At 30.9% G+C, this 26,528-nt stretch overlaps 1 protein-coding gene across 1 annotated transcript in view; it reads right to left on the bottom strand.

The window, feature by feature from the left end:
- The window catches only part of LOC129217336 (uncharacterized), a 37,678-nt gene extending 21,122 nt beyond the window's left edge, over window positions 1-16,556 (bottom strand). The window contains exons 1-3 of the mRNA XM_054851620.1: window positions 16,444-16,556; window positions 4,379-4,678; window positions 3,907-4,038 (exon numbers count right to left, since the gene is read on the bottom strand). Coding sequence (XP_054707595.1) covers window positions 3,907-4,038; window positions 4,379-4,571 — 325 coding nt within the window. The 5' untranslated portion in view covers window positions 4,572-4,678; window positions 16,444-16,556. The remainder of the gene's footprint in view (window positions 1-3,906; window positions 4,039-4,378; window positions 4,679-16,443) is intronic.
- Between the last annotated feature and the right edge of the window lie 9,972 nt (window positions 16,557-26,528).

The raw sequence follows: 26,528 nt of genomic DNA, 5'->3' as shown, positions 1-26,528 counted from the left end.
TCATTTTCCCTAACTAAAACTTCAAGATCCAAAGTGTTTAAAAAAAAATTTCAGGGAGTTTCTGTGTTACGTAGAAAATACATATGTAGTATCATTAGAATAAGAGAAACATTTATTTTTTTTGCTCAGAAATACAATTTATTTCACAATATTTATAATAACGTTAAGATAACAATGATGCTCGAAACATCATAAAATCTTCGCCGAAAACCTCGATAGGTATTTTCAAAAAAAAAAAAAACATTGCATAGCTGTGTAACACATCTAACTAAAGTAATAACGTTCTACCGTTTGCATTTAAAAATGTTCAACATAAACATTTAAAGTGTTGAATGCATTTAGAAAAAAAAACTCTTAATATGCATTTATTTCGCTTCATTTATTTTTTATGAATTTTAATATACTTAGTCTTGTAGCGCTCAATTCCCGGTTAAAAGAAGAAATGGCTTTAAAGGGGTAATTATAATATGCTTCAATGCATCTCAAATCAAAGATGTGGCACTAGGGGGGTCACAAGGTACATGGGGAAAAACTTTTTTCAACTAATCTTTTGTGGCACCCCCCTAAAATGTGCCAATAGACTAGAAAATGTGTGCAAAGTGGCTAAAATTACGAAAAATGGCAATTTTTAACAAAACAACGTAGTTTTTCATCTGTAAAACCAAAACTATTCATTCAAGAAACTTCGTTCTGGTCTCATTTTATAGGGAACTTTTTTCTCTTAATTTCATCTAAATTCTTGTAAGAATTGATTGAACATTATTCAGGATTTTAAAAGTCAATTCGTAGCTAATATCCTCCAAATCGCGTAAAGAGAACGAATCATTATAATATAAATTGTATTGCTTCTTTTAGTTAATGGTTGTAACCCCCTTACAAGATTTAGCTATTAGAGCAAAAACAACAATAGTATCAGAAATATATGCAGTGAAATCCTGTTACAACGAATACCGATAAAATGAAATATCTGTTTCAACGAAAGAAATTTTCAGCTCCGATTTGATTTCCAATACGTTGCTTGAATTTCATTGCTACTAAAACTTCGTTACAACGAAGAACATTTCTGGTAATTTGAAGTTAATTGTAACGGAATTCCACTGTAATATATTTATGTCTCTAAAACTCAAAGCTAAAACAAACAACTGCATGTAAAACTTATGAAATGAGCTGTAGAGGCCATAAATACGGAATGTTGCTTTCCTCCTCGGTGGTCAGCGCTAAAAACTAGCTTAAAAATCTCAGTCTTGTAAGAGTTTTCGCCCTCCCCCCCCCCACCCAGAGAAAGGAAAAACTACGATTCCCAGAAAAGTGGACTGTGTTCTCAGACGAGGACGTGTTAGGGCTTTCGTTAAAATGGCAGTCATTTCATGGCTTTTTTCTGCAGTACAAACCTGCGTTTTGTGAATACAGTTGCTACAGAAAAAGTTTTTGCATTTAGCATTCGCTACACCTTAGAAGTTGGTTTGAAAGCAGTTTTGAGTGGCAAAATAGGTACGTCCACTAGTCCTCAACCAGATATTTTTCAGGAATTTCAGGATGAATGGTATAGATAAAAGGCAATTCAAAGCAAGTATAGAAGATTAACAACAAAATAAGCAATCCAGGTGAAATTTCAAGTTTTTTTTTTTTTTTGAAAAATAAGAACAGTAGCAGCGTAGGGATGCCTATAAAAAGTTCATTCCACTTTGCATAACTTATTTAGGCAGTCTTTCTCCAAACAATGCTACTTTCGAGTATATGGGACTATTCATTACACAAGATAGATGGCAAAGGCCATATGAGGCAGTGAGAAGCAAAGGGATGCAAGTGGACTATTTTAAGTTTCGAGTAAAACGCGTTTAAAGATCAGATCCTAAGTAGGCTTTCATTGAATTTTTTTTTCTAAATCATGCTATACAGCAGCACCTACCAGTGCTACTAGTACAATCTCTTGCCCCAAGACAGAGGAGAGGTTCACGAACCATTTGTACTGGTTATCTCCAAATTTTTAACCTTTGCTTCTCACTACCTCATATGACGTAGTAGGGAAGCAAAATGATGTAAGTGGATTTTTTAAAATTCCTCATAAAATGCGTTTAATGTGCAGATCCTAGGTAGGCTTTCGTTGAACTTTTTTTCTAAATCATGCTATATAACAGCCCTTACCTGAGCTACTAGTACCATCTCTTGTCCCTAAGCGGAGGATACGTTCCCCTAATATTTGTAATGACTATCTCGAAAATTTTAATTTTGTCAATTACATTCCTTTGTTTCTCACTGCCTCATATACTCTTTAAAAATATATCTTCACAGGAATCAGTTTTCTTCAATTGATTAAAAGATAAAAGGTGTTGAAGATATTTGGTTGTTTATCAAAAATATTTATGGAAAAGTATAGTTTATTGTCTGCGATCCAGCTTTGGCTACCAAGACCAGCTTTGGCCAACCAAGATCTACAGTAAGTAAAATCTTTGGTTCAATCCAAGATGATTTATGAAGATGACGTAGGCACAGAACTACCTTCATTGTTTGTGATTCCTGAACTCAGAGAAGGTTGCATTTTCCTTTTTTAATGATACTTTAGGGAGAAAAGAAAGATCAAAACAAAGAAGGCTGCAAAATTAAAATTCGAAGTAGGAGATCATGAAGACGATTGTGATGATAGGGATACAAAAGCACAGCTCAATATGAAAGAAGCTTAGTTTAATGGACAAAGAAGTAGATTTTTTCATTTCTCCTCAAACTTTTAAAAGATACAATTTTTTACAGAAATTCAAAATCGATAAAGTTTTTAAATACTGATCTTGATGAATAGTGTGAAAACCAATATTATATTAAAGCTAAAAAGATAATAAACATATTAAGGGTTGTCTATGGCACAGCTGAAACAGGTGTAAATCTAATTTCTAACTAATGACAGTTTCTATTACAAGTTATGTCCGTATGCAGGCACATTTTTAAATATTCATAAAAATCTGTCATATCGAAGCCATTACCACTTTAACTTCTCAATGAAAAGTAAAAACATAATGATATATAATTTAACAGTGTAAGCAATAAAATGCATTAGGTTTTTTCTTTTCTTTTTTGTAATTTTTTAACTCTGCTTTCTCTTCTGAACTGCTTAGTTATTTTTTTTTAAATCAACAATTTCTTGCATTTGATTTTTAAAGTCCATCCAAATGAAACCTTTTTAATGGATAAATTAAAATCAACAAATAGCAAATAAATGTAATTGAATATTGCAATGCTTTTAGATCTTTGCTTGAAAATTCCTTATTGATGATATCTTCCATGACGTGACCTGAAAAATGCCCAGTACCATTCTATAAATTTTGGTTAAAAAAACGGATAAGATAATTCATCACAAGAATAAAATTTAATATAAAATGAGACCAGAACGAAATTTCTAGAATGAAAAGTTTTGGTTTTAAAGAAGAAAAACTACGATTTTTGGCTAAAAAGAACGAAGATAAAATTTTGGTTCTTATATTTAGAAAATTTCGAATCACCTTTAGGGTTGTCTTGTTTCAATTTAAATTACATTAATAATAACAAAAATAAATAAAGAGCTGATAATTATTTTTTATTTAAAAAATATTTTTAATGAATTTTAGCTTTTAGCAAACGTAGTCCAAGATTATCTTTTGCGAAACCTCGTTAATTCATCTTATAAGTAATAACATTTGTAAGATTTAGTAACTTGTAAGTCCCAGAAGTGGCAATTTTTTAACGTTTTAAAGTCGAATATTGTATAATCTAAACTCTTCAGATACTCAATAGAACAACTTAATAACTTTCGTATTGTTAAAAAAAATATTAATTGCACATCACAATTAAAAACCAAAAATTAATTAAACAATATGAAAAAAAAAGAAAGACCCGAAACTTGCACATAGCTAAATACTAGTAAACATAAACTATTACCTTTAGAGTCTCTTTGTTGTGATAGTTGAGTTTTAATAATAAAAAGGATAACTAAAGCCAAAACTACAAAAATAGCAACAACTCCAATCATTATGATGATAATTGGGCTCATAGAAGACTGACTGTCTTGAGCTATAGAAAAAAAAAGCATTATTTTTTTAGATAGACAGATAATTTGATTTTTAAATAAGAAACTTTAATGTTACAGTTTTAAAGAAATGACAGTTTTATCAGTATAACGTTTGAAAGAATGAATCGTACACTTTTATAAACATAAACTCATATGCTATAAATATAATAAGTATATCCTCTCGTCTTTACATGGTTTTCATCAATTAAGAGTTACCAGCAATTGAATTTCAAATGTTTTCGCCGAACATTATTTTAATAATCTAAACACGTTTTTTTCCAAAATGTGCAACCCTTTTGTCCTTCACATTACTATGTTTATTAAGTAAAAGCTAATTCATACCTGTTCTTTTCTCTGCCGGTAGTGGAGTTGCGGCAACCAAGGCAACAGAATTGCTCTTTCCTTTGATATTACTTGAATATATTACCAACACATAGGAAGTACCAGGACTTAGATCATTCACTCTAAAACTAGGCTTCTCCGTTCTTGACAAATTATGCACCATGTGCTCAATTAATGAATTATAAACTTCCATATGAAATGTTTGAGATAAACTACCATTATATCCTGCTTCACATTCCACGTGTATTGATGTAGAGGTACGATTTGATATAAAACAATCATGAGGAGCTTCGGGAGCACCTGAAATAAGAAAAAGGACATTTATACTTGGTACAATTGAACTTAAAAAACAACTCCATTTCATTACCATGCAAAAAACATATGGCATTCTTGATCATTAGATACACATTTTCGAAGAATATATATTTCTTAGAACTAGGAATAAACTTAAAAAAAAAAAATGTTGTAACATTCACTGGAATTTCGCTAGATTTTTTTTTTTTTTTCAAAACCAAAATTTTACCCAAACATTAATTCTTAATTCAAATGTCTGTTTAATTTAGCAGCTTGTTTAAGCAACAATAAAAAAAACATAACTGTCGTAATAGTTAGCTGCAAAAAAAGCTATTAATTATAAGAGCAAATTTGAAGTTACACTGCATGCTTTTATTTTGTTTTAGGAATGGGGAGCGAGTTGCTTTGTTTTTCTAAACGAAACATTGTAATCTTGAATCCCCAAATTAGAGTAATTTTAATATATTCTTTCTCATACTATATTTTAATTGTTAGATATTCAGATAAAATACATGTAGTATTTTTTTAAGTTCATGCAGTAAAATAAATACCAAAATAATTGTCAATTAAAAATTTACAGCATCTATTGCAATGCATAAAATATTAGCTTTATGATTTTAGTAAATGTTAGTGTTACGGCCCGTTAAAACGGGCCGTAATACTAACAATTGCTTGGACAGTGCTTGGAATGTTGATATTTATTGTAGAACAACTTATAAAGTTCCCTTTCATTTAATTAAAATTATTAGCTAAAGCATTTTTGCTCGTTAGTTTTCAATCTAATATCTAAACAAATGTCTAAAACAATAGGTATTCGCATTTTAAACATTTTTCCTGATGCAAAAATTGTTATTTAAATTTTTAATTTACATTCAATATTACTCTGAATACGTTATATTCGTTAATCAAAAACAGAAAACGATTCTTAATTTTTCTTTTTTTTTTTTTTTTTTTGATGTTGTGTTTATGCAATTTTTAATAAGCTATAATTTGATAGAAATTGATATCAAGTTTTAAAAAGCCAAAATTTTAATCATAATCTATTTCAATCCTTAAATATATTTTAATAGAATAAAAGACTACATTTAACTTGAAATGCACTGTAAAATTGCTTCATTTAATTTACTAATGCTTTTCCGTAAATTTATTGTACAATTTCCCCTTATAAATAGAAAAGTTCCGTTCTGGATTGAAAACGGAACTTTTCATGGAATTACTGGAAATTTTCTTTTATTTTAGCGCACTAACAGAACATGTCCGTATGTGATAGTTAGAGGGAGCCTTTATCCGTGAAAAAACGGAATATCTCCAGCGTAGAAGATTTTTTTTAGTATTGAGTAATGACAACAAATGAGTAATGGCGGCGAAGCACGTTATTTCGTGCATGGAAATAGCTGTATACTGAACATTTTTCGAACTTTTTCCTCTTCTCCATCAACATCTAATTGTTTTGTACAAAAGTAGTGATTACTGATTTTAACTGAAACGCGTAGAGCGCTTGTTCGTAGGCTACGGTTTTTTTTTATCTTGCAGCAATGGCGGATGCAGTAGCGGTCAGAAATCATTATCGCCGGAGACGAAGTTCTTGGTATCTTCTCATCCGGGATTGATTGCTGGTGAGTGTTTACATTTTTACTACAAATAATTCCTTTTTGAATTCTGTAACGATGATTGCTGCTTAAAATTAAGTTTTTATCTAGTTTGAACTATTAATTTCCCACAGACCTTTGTTTAAACTTTAAAACATCGTGACAAGTTTTTTAAATTAAAAAACTTCTAATAATATTAAAAACTTTTGTTTGCTAAGGGGATATTTTACAAAATTGTCTCGAATAACTAAGTAATTGTTAGATGGGACACCATTGAGTCTTGATTGTTTTATTGTTAATGAAGAATATTTTCTGCCTGTATGTGAGGTTAATGTAAAGATATTGCTTATTACTTAAAATACTACTGTTTTTTTTTTATTAATTTATTTTAATTTCTATGAATAACAACTATGTCTGTATAAATTGCTTCTTGCAATTGATTAGATTTCAATTAACGAGTTAAGGCATCTAATTTTAGTTAACTACTTGGGTTTTCAAGAAAACAATTTTAAATCTTGATTCTCCCCCCCCCCTCTCTTTCAAACTTTTAAATGCTTGTTATCTACATTAATGAATATAATACATAATTTTTTAAGGAAATGAATATAAAAAATATGTATCAATCATTAAAAAAAAAGCATTATTTTGAGAATTTTGAATCATATTATTCTAAGCACTTTATTTAACATTTCAGATGCTGTAAGAGTAAAGGCTTTCACGGCCGGTGTCAATATTATGAAAGGATTTTTCCGGGCTTTTGTGCCGTGGTCTGAGTGTATATTCTCCAAACGTTTCGGCTGCATCTGCGGCAGCCATCCTCAGTGGTTCCGAGTTCGTAACTTCCAGGGAAGAGACTTCTTGGCAACTGATGCAAGTGTCGAAGTGCTGTCAACATTTATAGGGCCTGGGTCCTCTTGGTTCTGGACTAGGATTGGCTGGTGAACGTCTGTCTTCATCGCTTCCTGATTGGAGCTTAGGCTCTCCTTTTCCTGCTCGGGGATTGGCTGCTGGGGATTCAGCTTGTCGCAGAACACACTTTTAGTGAGGGGAACCATGACATCAAATTCAAAGAGACAAAAATACTTTCAAGGACTTGCCATTATTATGCGAGATTGAACAGAGAAGCCATCGAGATATTCAAACATCCAAATAATTTCAACAAAAAAGAAGAAGGAATAAAGATAAACAAGCTCTGGCATCCCATACTGAAAAGGATCAAAACAACAAGAACCTCCAGCCAATCAGAAACATGGACGGACCTTCAGCTGAATCCCCAGCAGCCAATTCCCGAGCAGGAAAAGGAGAGCCTAAGCTCCAATCAGGAAGCGATGAAGACAGACGTTCACCAGCCAATCCCAGTCCAGAACCAAGAGGACCCAGGCCCTATAAATGTTGACAGCACTTCGACACTTGCATCAGTTGCCAAGAAGTCTCTTCCCTGGAAGTTACGAACTCGGAACCACTGAGGATGGCTGCCGCAGATGCAGCCGAAACGTTTGGAGAATATACACTCAGACCACGGCACAACAGCCCGGAAAAATCCTTTCATAATATTTCAGATGCTGTCCACTTTGAATCCTCTCAGCACTGGAACCTTCCAAAGTGAGCCGGAGAATTTATTGATGGAATGCGGATTCAACTGTGCAACTGAGTGAACAGAACTCCTTGAACAGAAAAGGGAAGTTCGCCGAAGAATATGCAAATTGTAAGTAAAAAACATGTTGTTTTGCATATGCATTAGGGCTGGGCGTTGGACTGATACATCGCCAGAACCCAGTGTAAATCCTGCATTGTTAAATCGGTTTCTAATTTTTCTCTTAACCAATTCATTGGTTCCGCACTGACTGCAAATCGAAGTGCCAATGCACGGACACCGGTCTACGATCATTGCCGTTGTAATATCTTTATTGTTTCAAAGCGGCACCCTGATGGGAGGTCACTGTGAACTACCAACAGTGTTCTACGTCGACAATTTTTTCTGATGATTCTGTAAATTTGGACACTTCACTGCAAATCTGTTTGAAAATTTTAAATAGTGATGTTTAATGTCTCTTCTCATTAGATTCACGTTTGTGCTCATGCTCGTATTTTATCATTCGGTAAAATTCAGAGTAGGGTAAAGACCCCAGTAATTGGCACTTTAAGAGTTTGTCCTTAAACTTACCTCTGGTTTTCAGTACTTAGGAAAAAAATACTCTCTTGCAAATATTTTTGTATCAAAGAGTGCACATGTGTGCATCTATTTGGTTCACTAAAACCAAAAATATTTGAATCGATACTTTTATAAAAATATGCATATAAAAAGTTACCAAAATCACCAGTAATTGGCACCTGATACCCCAGTGTATGACACCTTGTGATCCAGTAATTGGCACATGTTAGTAGAACTGGAAAATCACTTTATTTTTTACTTTTAAATTACATACAAATTTTATCATCATAAGAAACATGAGTAATGTTAATGTAAAGTAGGTAATCTTTACTAATAATAAAGCAGAAAGTCTCTCTGTCCGGATCTCTGTGACGCGCATAGCGCCTAGACCGTTCGGCCGATTTTCATGAAATTTGGCACAAAGTTAGTTTGTAGCATGGGGGTGTGCACCTCGAAGCGATTTTTCAAAAATTCGATGAGGTTCTTTTTCTATTCCATTTTTAAGCCCATTTTTCATATAAATTTGATAATATATGGGGAAGAATGTGTTTATCTTTCTTTTTCTTTATCTTTACTAATAATAAACCTGAAAGTTTCTCTGTCTGGATCTCTCTCTGTTCGGATTTCTGTCTGTCTGTCAGTATCTCTGTGACGCGCATATCGCCTAGACTGTTCGGCTGAGTTTCATGAAATTTGGCATAGAATTAGTTTATAGCATGGGGTGTGCACCTCGAAGCGATTTTTTGAAAATTCGATTTTGTTCTTTTTCTATTCCAATTTTAAGCCCATTTTTCATATAATTTGATAATATGGGGAAATTTGCTTTCTTTATCTTTATCTTTACTTATAATAAATCTGAAAGTCTCTCTGACTGGATCTTTGTGCTGTCTGTCTGGATCTCTATGACGCGCATAACGCCTTGGCCGCTCCTCCGATTTTCATGAAATTTGGCACTAAATTAGTTTGTATCATGGGGGTGTGCACCTCGAAGAGATTTTTCGAAAATTCGATGCAGTTCTTTTCTATTCTAATTTTAAGAACAAAATTATCATAAGATGGACGAGTAAATTACGAAACTATCATAACGTGGAACCGTAACATGGGCACAAGCTAATTGGCGAGATACGAAATTATCATAACGTGGAACCGTAACATGGGTATAAGCCAATTGGAGAGAAAATTCGCCACACAGGCGAACCAAAAGACCTTTTAATTTTTCTATTACGGGCAAAGCCGTCCGGGTACCACTAGTTTTATATAAATTAATGCTAAATCACTCTTCTTCATGTTGAAAAGTATTTTAGAGAAATAAAAACAAATTTGGAATATTCCATGAAAAAGATATTGAAATTAATTCTGTTTCATCCTTCGGTTTACAGTTTTGATTTTACGAATGTTACCAAGTTAGGTTTGCCCCAAGTATAGTTAAAAACTCATATTGCATACTTTTTTGCATAAGTTTTCCTCTTTTTTATTTATCAAATGCAACAAGTCGGTTTTCTTTCTTTTGAAAAACCACCCGATGCAGGCGGCATTGAGATACCGTAGGTGGCGAACGTGGGTTAGCGAGCGAATCGAGCAGAGGACGGAGCCCCCAGTAAAAAATTAATTACTGACTAACTTTCATTTGGATTTTTTTCTGGTGAAAGTCACTCCAATTCTCAAAAAGCCGCATTTTGATGCTTTTTTTTTTTTTTTGACAATTACTGTACAAAAGCTACCGATTTCAATTTCCGCTTTATCATATTCGTAATTTACGCAAAAAAAAAAAAAAAAAAAAAAATGAAGATAATGACACCTCACTCAGCTTTATCGCGGAAATGACGCTATTTCCTCAGTACTTGTCATACATGCCAATTACTGGGGACTAGCAAAATTGAAGCACCAGTAAATGGCACCCATCATTGTTTTAAAATTCCAAATAGGGACGAAAATATACTTCTACACAATTAAAGTAACACCTTTCAACTAAACAAAACTTCTGACAACGAAAATTTAAAATGTATTTCAAGTCAGATTTTAATGGATTTATGTGGATGCTTCCCTTAAGCCAGAAAAGAAGCTTTTGCAACAAAAATGGCTGATTTGACACCAGCCACAATTGTTTCTCTTTCCTACGTACTGCTGCCATTTAGTAACATGAAATGAAGTTATAATCTTTAAAATTAATGTACATTCAGTTGGTATGTTAAAAAAAAAAAAAAAAAAAATGGATACGAGTCTTTTTTAGGACATTTTTGTTGGAAGTGCCAATCACTGGTGCCGTGCCAATTGCTGGGGCTGTTACCCTATTGTTCGGCAAATTAAAAAATCATCTCTTCCCGAACATTTAAAAGCGGGGTTATCTGTAAAGAAGTATCATAAGCGAACGAATAACTTTCACTTTTCCCAAAACTTGTAGCAAATGCAATTGTTTTTAAAAACCTTTTTGCAAAAAATATATTGATGAACAAAGTTGATCAGATAATCACTCTACAATTGGCGAGATACGAAATTATCATAACGTGGAACCGTGACATGGGTACAAGCCAATTGGCAAGAAAATTCATTATACATGATTTGTAAATATAACAGGCGAACCAAAAGACCATTTAATTTTTTTATTACGGGGAAAGCCGTGCGAGTACCACTAGTAATTGAATAAAATATTTCATTTCTCACTTTGTTCCATGGAAAAAAAAGGTTGAAAATTTCCACTTTTTTTTGAAACTGCAAATTTACTGCCAAAATTAAAAAATACAGTTTCAATGTTAGTTTTATTTTAAATAGAATGTTCTTTCTTTACTTACTATGATTTTCAAAATAAATTTCTAATTTTTTTCATTTTGAAAAAGTTCAGTTATCTTAACTATTTCACTTTACCCCACATTGCCCTACTCAGCAAAAATGGCTGGCTGTTTATCAGTTACTAGATTTCTATGAATTATGACGACAAAATTTACACGCATGAAAAAATTCTGCTTTAAATCTAACAAAAGTAAAAAAGTAACAATTTTTAATTATTGCAGTGTAATCTAATTTTAACGACATAGCTGCTTTAGCAAATAAAACTAATAAAGCAGACAGCCTATCCTAACCCAATACACTTCACAATTTGTTATAAAATGCAGAATGTCTGTAAACTGAATTCAATGATAATTTAAAGAGTAACTGATGTTAAACAGAAGTCTTTCCACTTGCGGAAGGATATACTTTAAGTTTAAAAACCAAATTGGCCCTGAGAAATAAAGCCTTACAATATTTTACTATTTTAAAAATAATTTTTTTAAGAAAAAAAAGTTTCCATGAAAAGTTTTTCAGGTGTATATTAAGTCAGAATCTGAATAATATAATTTTTACAGTTTTATGTGGGGAGGGGTTAAGGCGATCAAACTAAGAAGGACTAACCTTGGCTCTTGTTGACCTGAGTTCAACTATAACATATACATTGGAAAAATTGTCTTCTCATAGTTAAAATTATTTCCGCACCAGCTGCAATTTTATACGATTTTGTGGAATTGTGCATTATTGCATCCTTCCACATAAATGCAAAAGGAGATTGAAAGCACAGTACAAGGACAAATCATAAACATAAAAAATAATGATTTTTTTTGGGGGGGGAGAATATAGTAAAAAAACATCCAGGTATAACTCCGTTATATTTATTGTGATTCACAAATTCATGATTCCTTTCATGACAATTGTTTTGAAGTTATTGAATAATATGCTCGAAATAATTCTTATAACCTGCTAAAATATTATTTTTTGATGGATAAGTTTTGTTTTGTTTCTGGAGAGTCAAGTAATGAAGTTCGGAACAAAAATTGAGTTAGCAAATAAAATGTTACACTTACTATAGTTAGGGCAAACCTAACCTGGAAGCATTGTGAAAGCTAAGCATACCCGAAGATCAGCATTATTTGGCTGCCAGGTTAGGTTCACCCCAAACTATAGCTAGCCGAGAATTAGAAGAGATCGAGAATTGTTTTTGAGCTATTGGCTGGCACGTTCAATTCTAACATATCTACTACTCCACACTGCGTTTAAAATTGAAAATATTAATTTAAATATTGTTGTAAAAAAATATGCATGGGTTTTTACAAATTAACTGTTTCTGAAGTAAGATGCCTAATTTCTCTCCAAATTTCGACAGTGCTGTTGACTACTTTTTTCGCTTGCCATCAGCGTATTACCTCGTTGTCAAGAAAAATTGTAGTCAAATATCTTACCGTAGGTAATTGATGTTTTCATCTGCATGTTTATGACATGACACTTGGTAATTTATTCAATAAAAAGTCCATGTGTTAAATATTTTTGATATAATGCATTGATACTTTTATTCTTGTAATTTAGGTTTTTGACATTAATTGTGAAAAATTGGAATCGTCGAAAGATGGCCCAGTTGTACCTATGAATCTTATTTGATCTCTATATATGAGTGCAGAAATAACAATGGTACTGATGATGACAGCAAAGCAAACTATTAATTCGACATTGGCACAAGTAAATAATGTTAAAAATTGTGTAGCACAAGATCTGCAATAAATGATTTTGTACTTGTAATAAATGTTTTGTTTTATTGAAAACAATGTTAACTATGCACAATTGATAAGTTTCACTAATTTTGATAACGTTAAATTTTATGGCAGTTATTGTTCAATAAAGCATCGCACAGTTAATTACAGGAACTTTTTTTTGCCGGAGGGGGGGGGGGGAAACGAGGGTATTTTTGTGAAGACTGATTTAAAAAAGAAAAAAAAACAGTTGGTATGATTTGCGTTTATTTCATATGTTTTGCAATTGTTTGTTGATAAAAGATTTCAATACAATAAAATGCAAAGCAAATACATTCCCAGATAGCTGTTATATCTTCCCTCTATACCTTCAAAAGAGAAAGATAGTTTCTGCATAGTAAAAATGTGTTTCCTCACTTTTAGGAAGTTTCACAAATTTTTGGAAGTTAATGAAGAAATTCGTGCAAATGCTCTAATAAAACTGCTTTTCTTTTTTTCTTTTCTTTTTTCTCTTTTCTTTTTTTTTTTTTGCTGTTTTTCAAAAAGAAAGAAAAACTATATGGGCTTTTAAAATCTGCAAATGTTAATTCATTATGCTTTAATTGCCCAGCTATATTTTCAAAATAATAGTTTTTTAAACTGAAAATATGCTTGCATAAAACGGAAAATATTTATATTATAAACTGAAAACATCAGTTCATAAAACGGAAAATATTTATATTATAAACTGAAAACTTCAGTTCATGAAACGAAAAATATCTATATTAGAAACTGAAAACATCAGTTCATAAAACGGAAGATATTCCGATTGAGAACGGAAAATAGCAGTTTTAAAACGGAAAGTATTCGTGATAAAAACGGAAAGTGTCAGTATGGAAAAATGGAAAGCATCCGTGATAAAAACGGAAAACACAACTTCTGTAAAAAAACGGAAAATTGTCGGCAACTCTGCTGCCAGTACATTTTCCGTTTTTTGAGGGAATTTTAAAATACAGTGTGTAAGTACGAAATCCTGTTCAACTTACATGAAAAGTACCATTTTTTTTTGAGTTGTCTGTAGTGTTTAAATTTAAAACTTTATTTTTTAACATAAAGACACATTTGGTGACGCATTTTTTTTTTTTTAGGTTTATCTACAAATTACGCATTTTAAAAAGAGGAACTTAAAAAGGATTATCCAATATTTCAACAATTTTTAATAACAAAAAATATCATAAAAATACATTTTCTGATTTAAAAAAAACTTTTTAACTTAACAAATAAAGTAAAATAAAGAAATAAAAAATTCTAGATCCTAAAATTACGAATCAGAAGCCCATTTTTAAATATGCAATGCAAGTAAAAGTAATTTTTCTTAATATAAAATTAAAATTGCTTAAGCAAGAATTAAGATCTATCAGCGATCGATTTAAAAAATATGCACGAACAAAAATATGCACAGTGTTGTATGCGATTCTAGTTATTACAAAATAACTTTCAAGAAAAAAAACCATTCAGAGGGAGAGAGTGTTTTGCTCAAGGTAAATATTGGTACGAGAAACGAACGAGTCTTCGTCAGAAATGCACTCTACGTATGAAAGGGAAAATAAACAGCATTTCCTTGGAATTGGGAACAATATATATTCTTCCTTATTTTTTTTGATTTTACTTTGACTTTTTTTTTTTTACTTCGAATGCTTTAACCGCTGAAAATGCGTCGTTTTAACTTCTCATTTCTCGTTTTAGGCGTTAACTGAGAAAAGTTTGCTTTCTATCTGAATAAATTTTCTTTTATGAAGGTACAAGTTTTTTCTAAGAAAATGTGCTGTTTATATTTGTATTATTTCTCACACACGTTCTGATTTTGAAAAAAAGTTGTTTCGAAAAGGTCTTGATAGTTTGTCTTGTTTCTTTAAGTAAATATCTTTTTTTTTTATGCGGGGAGCAAAACTATTTCTCATTTAAATTACAAATAAGCTCTGAAAAATTGCAGAGATTTATTAAACATAAAACGTTAGTGCAAAAATATCACTTTGAAAATAAACTTAACTTGTTCCTTTCAATTTATTTCTTAATGGTATATTGATTTGAAAAATGATTGTGAATAAACTTCGAATGCACCAATTTTTCGGAAATACCGATTATTTTTTCACAAACAGCCACTGTGCCAATTATTTATAATTGGCCAAATTTGGCCAATTTGTTGGCGAAAAAATCTATTTTCCAAATTAATTTATTTTAAGCATGCCTTAAACAAAAAAACTCCGATGAATGTATTTGTAATAAATAAATAAATAAATTTCTGTAAACATTAAAGTAACATGTAGTATGAAATCGCACAATAAAAGCAAAGCAAATATTTTAGAAAGTGCGTAAAACTGAATAAAATATTGAAGGATCAATGCCCAGTTCTTGATGATACAACATTTTTTTTTTCCATTTATTTTGTTACTTGTAACTATGCTTATAAATACGTCAAACAACAATTAACAACTTGCTCTTAAATTATTTATTTTTGAATAAAAATATTAATTATATTTATAAATCATTTGATTAAAAATTATATGTACATGCTTTATTTATTATTATTTTTTTTACAAACTAATGGTTGAAGTAACGTCATTTTTTAAATTTATTATTTCTATTTTGAATAAATACACACATCTAAACAATATTAAAACATTTTTCATGTGTCGTTTTAACATTTGTAATATTGGTTTTAGATAACTATATGATTTTCATAAATATTAGAAAATATATTAAGAATATATTAAATGCCTACTAATAATTAAAAAATATACATGAATTAAAAGTAATCCTACATTAGCCTACTGACCACAAGCTGTCCCCAAATATTTTTAAGTATTCATATCTACATGAAATACACCGCCTTACTGAAGATTCATATCTAGTTAACATAATGTAATTTTAACAATAATAATACCAAAAATGGCTTTAGGAAAATGGATGAAATTTCAAAATTGTTTTGAGAAAATTAGGAATGTGGAGAAAAATAAATAAATCATCCCACAGAAATAAACTATTAACTATTTCTAAAATCGAAAATTTACGAGATAAATCATGATGGATAAATTGGCAGCATTAAAAGTAATCATTATGATCATTAACCGACAGATTACCAACAGTCAATTTTTCATTAATCGATTATCGGCCAATTTGCATATCGGCAAATCCCTACTTTAAACTAAGATCTTGTCTGAAACATTTACTAAATATTTAAATATCAGCCCTGTTTTGTTAGTAATGTTAAAGTTATATCATTTTTCACAGCTCTAAAACCATTGTCTGTAATTCATATTCATAAATTAACTTGTTTAAATGAATCAGACAAAAAGTTAGAGAAAAAACTAATTTTGCTTTAAAAATTAAAGCTTTCCATGTTTTCATTCATTTATGAACCGTGGTGAAGATGAAACTACATACATACAACTTATCAAAATGTGCTTGACTTCTTGTAGATTGATTGTGTGTTAGTTTGCTACTAACTGGCTTTACAAATAAAGATAAGTTTTCTGTTAATAATTGCTTTTATAATACCTGCTGGCACTATTCTTATGGTACAGGGCTCTCTTTGAACACCAAGGCTGTTTTGACTCCAGCACAAAAGGGTGCCATATCCAGAATACTCGGTGGGTGAGTACGTAAAGACACGGTCATTGCTCCAGCTCTTTTCAATAATAGAATCTAGAGAGTTGTTGAGGGACCAACGAAATTGAGACACACGTGGGTCTGCTTCTACATCACAAGTAACGTTTATATTCTCAGTCAAGGATATTCCATAAATTCTCGGGTTTGGCAAAGCACATACAGGAACAACTGAAAAGATTCAAAAATATCGCCTACACTTAGCTCGTTAGAATGTCATTTTCGAGAAGAAAATTATATTTTTAAAAAAGAAACAGAGAAATATTTGACCCAAAATTCGCGAAAAATGCTAATATGTAGGCTATATGCAGTAGTCATTATCTGGTGCTACAGAACGCCCTAGGAGTATGAAATAGTATGTAATGGGTCGGACATGGGGTTGAGTCCACCATACATACCTCATGGAAAAATCCTTCGAGGGGAATGAGAAATTCCATGTGTCCTGCAGAAACAGTTCAATAAACTTAATACTCTTAGTGACTTGAACTCAGGTACAAGACATGGTTGCGAGTTACCCGTTGCCTGCTTACTTAACCACCCTAGCTTCAGATATCGAATTGTTTGTAAGGTTCTCTCTAAGATTACCAAAAAGCATGCAATAGTATTCTGATAATGCTAGAATTTTATTATAACAAAATGTTGTGTAACATGGTGTGATTATACTTTAAAACTAAAGTGTCGCAATATTTTGGAAATTATCTTATTTATGGCTTGGGGTGAAAAAAGAACATATAGATAGTCAAGCTTGTCTATCTTGAATTTCATGGGAGAGAAGAAAAATTCGAGCTAAGGAGGTTTCGAGACACATAGCTGTTGGTAAGGTATTTAAAGTATTGGAACAAAATGAAAGAGTTGACTCATTATTTTACATTGATCTGGATGACTTGATGTAGTTACACCATTACCTAATTTTACTGATTTTAGCCTTTAGTGTGGTTTTCAAAATCTTGAAGAACGAAGATTATGTTTTAATGAATTTTCGTTCAAGAATGTTGAAGCTTTTACATTTTACTCATTCGAAGCAGTTTAAACATTACAACGAATGGAACGAGAGAACTCAACAAAATATCTGCTCTCATTCACTCGAAAGTAAAATTAACGGAGCTTTTTCACTTTTTAAAACTATCTCTCAAGTTTCTTAGTGGATGGAATTCCCAAAAAACTTGTTTCTTGTACGAACATAAAGTTTTCCCAGAGCTATCTTAGAAGCTTTGAAGACACTTTATATCTGCTGCTGTTAGAAAAAAATGTTGTCTCCATGTTTTGATGTTGATCAAGATCGCTTGGAATCAAATTAGGAAATGATAGTCCAGCCAGAATTTGATAAAGATTTTCGGTTAGATTTATTTGAAATAAACGAGGGAAAAGCATTAAAGTTATGGTATAAATGAAGGAAAATGAAAAATGTCTTTATAGAGATGTTTTTGAGAAGACGGGGATGATTTGAGATCAACAGGTGTGACTGTAACAGACATAGCTGTGAAATATTTTTTGGGGCATGTGAACACTTTTTCGAGTATATAACTTGACTGCAATTAAGTAATTAAATTTAATATTAAAATACTTTGCAGTAGCATTTGGTTGAACTGGTGCCAAACACTAATGAACGTTACAAACAAAAACACGCCCAGAGTTTTCAATAATTAGGTGCTCTTTTTTGGCACGGCGACCTCAAACAAAGCCAATATGCCTTAAATGATTAATAAACTAAAATGTGATAAGGGATTAAAATCGTTGAGGACCCTCATATTTTTTGACATACCAAAACGTAACGCTGGTTGATAAAGATTGACAACTCCTATCTTATAGAAAAGCAGGTCAAGCTAGAATAAAGTAAGAAAATAAAAATGTAAAGTACAAAATGCTACAAAACTAAGTAAAATACGATTTATTGCAGATCGTTCACTCTTTTCTGGTTATTTTCCCGGATAGACGCTTAGAAAAAAATCGCATTCTGACTACGACTTTAAATTAAATTACAAAGAATTGAATTGCATTGCTGTTGATACGATTGGCAACTATTTTGTAGTTCAGATATTAGTAATATCACAGGAAATAATAATAAAATTAAACAATAAAGGTTTTGAAATAAAAAAAAAATAGATGTCCTGCCGAATCATGTTTCAACCAAAAAGCTATACTCTAACATATATTAATGTTAACTTTTATCAGGAATATTATGGTTTGCTGTTCTTATCATCTTCTATCACTAAAAATATATGTAAATACATTTTTTTGTCTCAGTATTTTGTTGCATTTCTGTAATGAAATGGTCCAAAAAAAAAGGAATATTTTTTGTTTGCAAAACGTGATGTAAAAGCTTGGACACTGGTTCTTAATAATATGAAGGTCTTAATAAGTTAGACGAAGGCGTTTGGTTTTGACAGATAAGAACAAACATTAAAAATAGATTTCCTCCCTGCAATTTTGGTATTTTTGTCGACTGAGTGTAAAAAAAAATCATTCTTTGATGTTTAAAAACATGCTGTTTTTGCATGTTTAGGTTTCAATCTAAATTTTAGTAGTTTTAGATATGACAAATAAATTATTTTGAACTGTTATATATATATATATATATAATATTTCAACGATGTAATTATAAAATGCAGGCAGTTTAAAGAGGCAGAGGAGGCAGTCATAACTAACTTCAGAACACAATGTGGATTATTTCCGTTACAGTGTAATATGCTCTTTGTTTTTTCATCCTCCAAGCTACCAAAATTTCACAGAAAGCGGACTACTTATTATTCGAGTAGACAGTTTTCCTTTGTTCATTGATTAATCATTGCTTTCCCCCAACCTATTATCAGCATCTCTCCTAGCCAAATGATATGCAATAAAAATAACAAAGGTTATTACTATGAAGATAGCTAGCTCTATGCTGTTGCATTACTCCCATCACCAATATAACCGTTAGTTTGAATTTTAATGCCAAAATAACTGCCCATTTTTCTGATTTAATATCTTTTTAACGACAAAAATTACCATAATAGTGTTGATGATATTAAATGTTTTCAGGTTTATAACCTGTAATTTTAGTAATTGATATATATTAGTTTTCTCGTAAACGTAAATGGTCGAATTAAACTATCAGATAATGGGTAAAATATTTTAATCCTCTTAAATTGTTAAGCAATTTATTTTGTGTCACTGAATACAGCTGCAGAATTTACGACATTTAAAATGCAATAAATGGTTTTGATCAAACTAGATTTTACAGTTTATCATCTCCTATCAAATTTTAAGCTTACTTTGTACAAACTTTATGCAGTTGAATATAATTCCCTTAATGTGTCTGATACGCACACACTGACGCACACATAAAAAAAATGTTTGCTGATGTGGTGCTTAAGTTTTATTTATGTCTTCGCTTAGTAGGCATTATCTCTTGTACGTGATCGAGCTTCATTTTTGTTTTTTGTTGAACAGTCATTGCGGGTAAAATAGACCAAGGCAAGAACATTCAAGAAGTCATACTTCAGGTAAAACTAAGAAAGTTCGAGAGCAATTCAACAGACTAGTAAAAAACACTTTAGCTGTCACTGTTTTGTTAAACGGTTAATGCATAATTGTCATATTTTTATTGGTTGTGCATTTTGATGCTACGCTTTAATGTAGTGCAACAAAATTAAGAGTATTTCGGCTCAATCTTTTCTAATAGAGTCGGAGAGCTCGCACGCACGGGAAAAAGATATAGCTCTTAATAATACATAAAAACTAACTTGTTAACAGCAGTAAGTACACTGAAAGTGACAGTAAAGTTTTTATTTTTAAACAGTATTGTAGTTTGTGTAGATATTTTAACCTAATTATTGATGGACAGAATTTTTGGAAAGAATGCAGAAAATATAAGTTTTGGAAAAAATTAAAGAAACAAAACAAAAAATGTCATACAATTTTCAAAAGTAAAGGAAGTTACTTTGTAACTCGTTTAATTTTAAATTTATCAATTTTTGTTTTTCAGTACAAAGTAGACAACGAAACGCGTGATCTCTGCTACCATGTAAATCTTCGAGAAAAATTCGCCACCTCTGCCAAGTAGCAGATGCGCTAACACTCCCATTTTTGGAGGAGATATTGCGATGCTCGTCTTATGCAATAGTTTCTGGAGAAACCACTTGAATCACGTTTTTTTTTTACTTTATTGCCAATTTATAAATTTTAGAGAAAGAGGTGTGAAAACTCAAGCCCTTAGTTTGGTTGAACAGTTCAAAGTAGCACTATTTTATTATAAATATTCTAAACATGAATTTTCATTTGTATACTCAAATACTGCTTTTGCACTAATAGATGAAATTCAGCTCTTATACTCAGTTCTAATTGTCCATACCTCCTTGGGTGCAATTTCTTTGCTCTCGCTATCATTACTCGTTTTACCTCAAAGCGAATACAACTTGTTGCTTATTTAAAAAAAATGAAAGGATTAATAGAATGAATTCCTGATTTTAATCAAAATTAAGAGTTTGTGCAGTTTTACATGACCTTATTTTGGGGTTTATCGCACGATCTGCGAATGGGGTACAAATATCACTAGGCAATTAACCACTTTTCAATGAAATCTCTTACTCGAAGGTGGATCAAGGAAATTGGTTTTATGATTAATTTTGCTTCGTTAATTTTGTCTAAAAAAAGAAAAAAAAACCGCGATGCATCTTTTTGCAGCAAACGTAGCAGAAAATTCAATGCAGCTAAGTATTCGTACGTAGATAAGTCTTATTTCGCCTATCGTTAACACATCTAAGAAAGTTAATAAATAATTAGTTAACACAGATGACAGCTTAGAAGAATGTCTTATTTTCTAAACTTACATATTTCATTTTTCTCTCTGCGATTTTAAAACATGCCACAACACACGTATAACATTATTGGCGGAGAAATTAAATATAAATAAACGCAACTGGTGGGATCATATAAATGAGAATTTGTGAAATAGTTATCACATAATTTTTTTCCCAATATTAATTTACCATACTGTTTCATATAAGTTTGTTTAGAGCCACGTTTTAAAATGTTAAGATTCAAGATCGTTTCCATATTTGAATTATTTGGTTTCAATTATCATGCTATTAAAAAACAATATGTCAAGAATGAAAGTTATCATACCTTTAGTGCATTTTTTGGTTGCCGGTTTAAAGAAAAACCTGACAACCAATAACGTAAACTATTATCATCATTGGAATCTTTATGTGCTCTTTATAATGGTCGCCATACCATGCATAAAAATATTTTTTTAAGAACAGATAGTTTGCCATATTGCTTCACAGATCGTAAGTACCCAAAAAATATATCAATATTTAGTTTTAAATATTGTTGTATAAAAACGATATTTTCAGAAACATTTCTCCAGATAAAACTAAAAATTTTAGAAAAAGACTTAACTCACGCCTTCACTTAAAACACAAAGAAACGGAAAAAAGAAAAGAGAAAAAGCGAAAAACAAAAATTAAATCCAAAGCAAAATAAAATATAATAAACAGAAAATAAACACTAGAAATGAAGATAAAACACTGCAGCGGAAGAGTTTTCAGGAAGGATACGAAGTTAAAAGAAAACGAAATAAAATTAAAAGTAAGGTAAATAGAGTCTGGAAGCCATTTTTTACTCTAATCTTTAGCTCAGTTTTGTAGAAATTTTAAATCACAGTTTAGAGTAGTCAAAACAGCAAATGTGTCTAAAGATTGGTTTTAAATGGAACTTTCATTCGGGAAATATGCAAATGTATTTAACCCTTAACCGATAAGGTGATGCTATAAATTAGTAGTGGTAAGGTAGTGTGTATGTAATCCCTGCATTATATTTTTTGTATACTCCAGCAAAATTATCAAATTAAAATATAAAAACTTCTAGAGAATTGTGTATTATTTATGTAAGTAAGTTCACTACTGCAATTGACATACATGTACATGTAAAGCAAAAAATGAAAAATGTTACCAAAGATTTAAATGCAAAAGTAAAATTATTCTGATGTGATTTGTACTTTTGTATTAAACGCAAGTCACCTCCCCTCCCTCATATGTTAAGGGTCAAAACGTTGCATCCAACAATAGTGTTTAGTAATTTAATTGTTGCACTTTATTATATGGAACTATCACACACATCATTTTTTATAATTTTTAATTGTGTACTTTATTTTCGAGACATAGCTGTGTGCTAAATATCATGTACATTTTTCTTTGCCTTGAAACGGACAAAAATGTGACATATTTTTGCTTAAACAGTAAAAATAAATAAATAAATAAATAAATTAATTAATTATATAAACTTATTTATTTTAATACATGGTATTTCATCAGCTGTTTCAATTGAGAATTCTACAAGTGTTTTTTTTTTTTTTTTGAAATGACACTAGTAAATGGAAGTAAAGTTTCTATTAGTTTATAATTGAGTAATTTAACTCTTATACTTACACTGTATTTTCAATCTTTTATAATTACTGTAACCTTCCCCAATGGAATTGCTTGCAAAGCAGCGATATCGCCCCCTCTGTTCCTTTCTCACATTCCTGAGGAACAGTGTTTGATTACGGAGGATAATGCCAACTGACTTATTGAGAACAAGTGGTTGTCCTTCGAACTCCCAAGTGATTTCATTGATCCACGGATTAGCCCAAATGCTGCATTCAAAGTACACGTCGCTGCCTTCTCTAATTCCGTACTGGCTTATGCTTGAGCTAAGGGATAGATTTACGATTGGAGCATCTGTAAAATAAATGAAACATATACAGTAGTTTTTAAAACATGAAATATTCAAGATTATCGTTGAAAGGAGTTTTTTATATGCTCCTTAGAGATAATCATTACAAAATGATGGCTTTTCTAACAGTTATAATCATTACCTATGCTTTACTGAAGATAGTGATTATAATTTTTAAGAGATAGTAATTATATATTACTTTTAAAACTTATTAAATGAAAGTGAATATGTCATCGATTTAAAGTATTTTGTTTATATAAACTTAATGGCTTTTGTTTACGGACGTGGTGGAAGTTTTAACACCAATGGTAAATGAAGTTTATTTCAACGTTACATATTTTTAATGCTCATCTAAAAAAACAACTTGGTTAAAAAAAAAAACAATACTCATATTTAATTTAATTTAAAAGCTATTTTTAAAAAATATATATAAAAAATATGTGCACTGCCGTGAGCAGGTAAATGGCAGCATCTGCAGAAGGGCTTTTTCGAGATATTTGAAGAAATGCGTTTTGTGTTCACCATTAACGATAGATAAATGTTGGAATAAAACCCCTTATTGCAACTTTTTCTCAGTGGATACCTAATAAGTAGCCTGTAAAATAAAGCTAACATACAATAGATGACGAAAATGCTATAAAGTTAAAAAATTGCAGGTTCTTCCCTTTAAAATCCCGCAGCTGTATTGTAATTATACCTTTTTTAAACTTATGTTTGATGTATGACATTAGTATAGCAAAATTATTAATTAAACTATTTCAGCATTATAATAAAATATTTAAATAGGTATATTTACTATTTTAACTACGTCTGTTTACTAAAATAAATTTCAAAGACATTAGAAAATAATGAATGTTACTCACACTGAACTTTTAGGAGCATCTCATCTTGCAGCGTTGTCATGGGAAGCGCTGGATTGACGGATTTACACGTGAGAACTTTACCATTATCTTCGGGTCTTGGTGTAAACTGGAGAAGACTGACGGTAACATTCCCACCATCTCGAAGTCCTTCTTGATTGCCTATCCCCATTTTCTCCCCTTTTAGCCACCAAGTTGTGAGAGCACGTGGTCTGGATCCGGTTGTTTCACAAGCAATTTCTTGCTGTTCCCCTGCTAGCATTGGTTGTTTGTTGGCAACGATCCGAATATCAAGCGGTAAAACTGGAATAAATAATTTATATTTTACTCCTTTATTTCTTCTATGAACTATTTTACAATACTTGTAAGACTAACATATAACAAGAAAAAATAATGGGTAAATTTATATGTATTTAATTAATGTAATATCTTTAAATAAAAAGAGAAGATACATAAAAATTGTTAAAGAAGAGAGCCAAAAGAAAAAAAAAAATAAAAATATAAATGCCAAATGTATTTTTACATTTAAACTAAAAACCTGTCACGCATTCATGTATATTGTGTCATGAAAGCGATCCATAGTTTTTATTGCTTTATTTATAAGTTTTATTTATTTATTTAATATTGTTTTTTTTAAGTTAGCAAAACTATCATTGCTATTAAAAGCTGCATACTACCTTAAAAGGCTTTTTTTTAACGGACAATTCATTAATCTGTGAGTAATAACTTCAAATAAATAGTGATGAGTTTTTTTATTTGAATTAAAAATTCACATTAATACCTTACTAAGAAATTGATCTATTCCTGTGCACATATTTCTTTCCAAAAGTTTAGATAGTGGCAATCTTACAAATGAAAAACATTTTTTATATAACTGTTTCATAATTAATATGCTTCAAATCTTTGTTTCTTATTAGAAATGCAGTCCTTAATATAACGTAATTAAGCCTCCAAGTGTAAAAATATATTGTTACATGTAGTTCTGGGGTTACAAAGAATATCTTTTTAAATGCATTAAAAGCTTGAACTAACGACGCATGAATAGGCAATACTTTTCAGCATTGTACTTTGATAGTTAATTTAATCATTTAATAATATGCTTAGTTATTTACAAAGAGTGATCATCATTAACATAAAAAAACATGATGGTAAAATTTTAAGTATTGTTATATTGAAAACTAAATAAAACGCAAGCTTTCAAATAAGAAAAACGTTGTAAAACACTAGCGTCACAGAATAAATGTATTAGAGTCACAGAATAAAATGTATTTTCTGTTTACTTCTATGCAAACAGCTTTAAAGTAGGGAGTTTCTGTAAAAATGCTGCTTAAAATAAGTGGATAAAAGAACTTAATTGTATTTTTTTTAAAAAGGAAGGTAAAACATTCCAATTATCTAAACGAATTTTAAGAGTTGTTCAAATAATGAAATACCTGGCATCATAAATGTGATATCTCAATGAAAATATGAATAAAACCGGAACTAGTGATCAAAAATGCAATCAAAAATATATCATGAGAAAGGGATTGGAAATCGTAAAAAATGGAATAAAGGGAGAGAGAAAAACCATTTCTCCACCTTAAAAAAACATAAAAATCAAGAAACACCTAACATGGGGACCAAAAAAGCAAGAAAAAGCCAGTTAGACGAAATCTTTGTATTCTTTAAGCGTTTGCTACGATTGCTCCAACTGACTTAGAAAGCTGGAGTAAAAGTTCACCTGACGTTAAAAAATAGACCTTTCAATTCATAAAAAAAGAGTGAATAATCTCCGCTTACCCCGACAAAAAAAAAAAAAAAAAAAAAAAGCGGTAGTACTAGACTTAAATGAAAATGCTAGTAATAAATGGAGTAACAAAAGACCGAACTTTTTTTTTTTTTTAGGTTCAAACTAACCACGTTTTACAAATCAAATGATATGAGTTTCGTTCTACTGCTGCTTTGAAGTGACGATATAAACATATGACGTTTTCCAACTGGATATATATCACTTCTCAGATATGCGTATATTTATTTTAATTAGGGTATGACTCTAAAAGGGATTAATCAGTTGAACACTTACGATTTATATCCAACTGAACTGTTGCTGTCCTCGGTTTAGCCAAATAAGTGTTAGAAGCAACGCATGTGAATTCTGCCATCAAATCAGATCGCTGAATCTTTGGTACTACTACTTCATTTCTTACAAAACCCTGCGTAGTAACGTTGAAATCACTGTCTAAAAGGAAATGTCCTCTCCACCATGTAACATTTGGGGACGGAATTCCTTTAAATAAATGGGGGAAAAAAACATACACAGAAGCATTAAACCACTAAAATATACTACAATTATCATAAAATAAGTATAAATTTTTAAATGAAGAAAAAATACTATAATTGTGAGATTTAAAACGAATCACAATAGCTTCATTTAACAAAATAATG

This window comes from Uloborus diversus, chromosome 2 (genome assembly GCF_026930045.1).
Source record: "Uloborus diversus isolate 005 chromosome 2, Udiv.v.3.1, whole genome shotgun sequence".
Taxonomy (NCBI): Eukaryota; Metazoa; Arthropoda; class Arachnida; order Araneae; family Uloboridae; genus Uloborus; species Uloborus diversus.
This window is presented reverse-complemented; position numbering and strand designations above follow the sequence as displayed.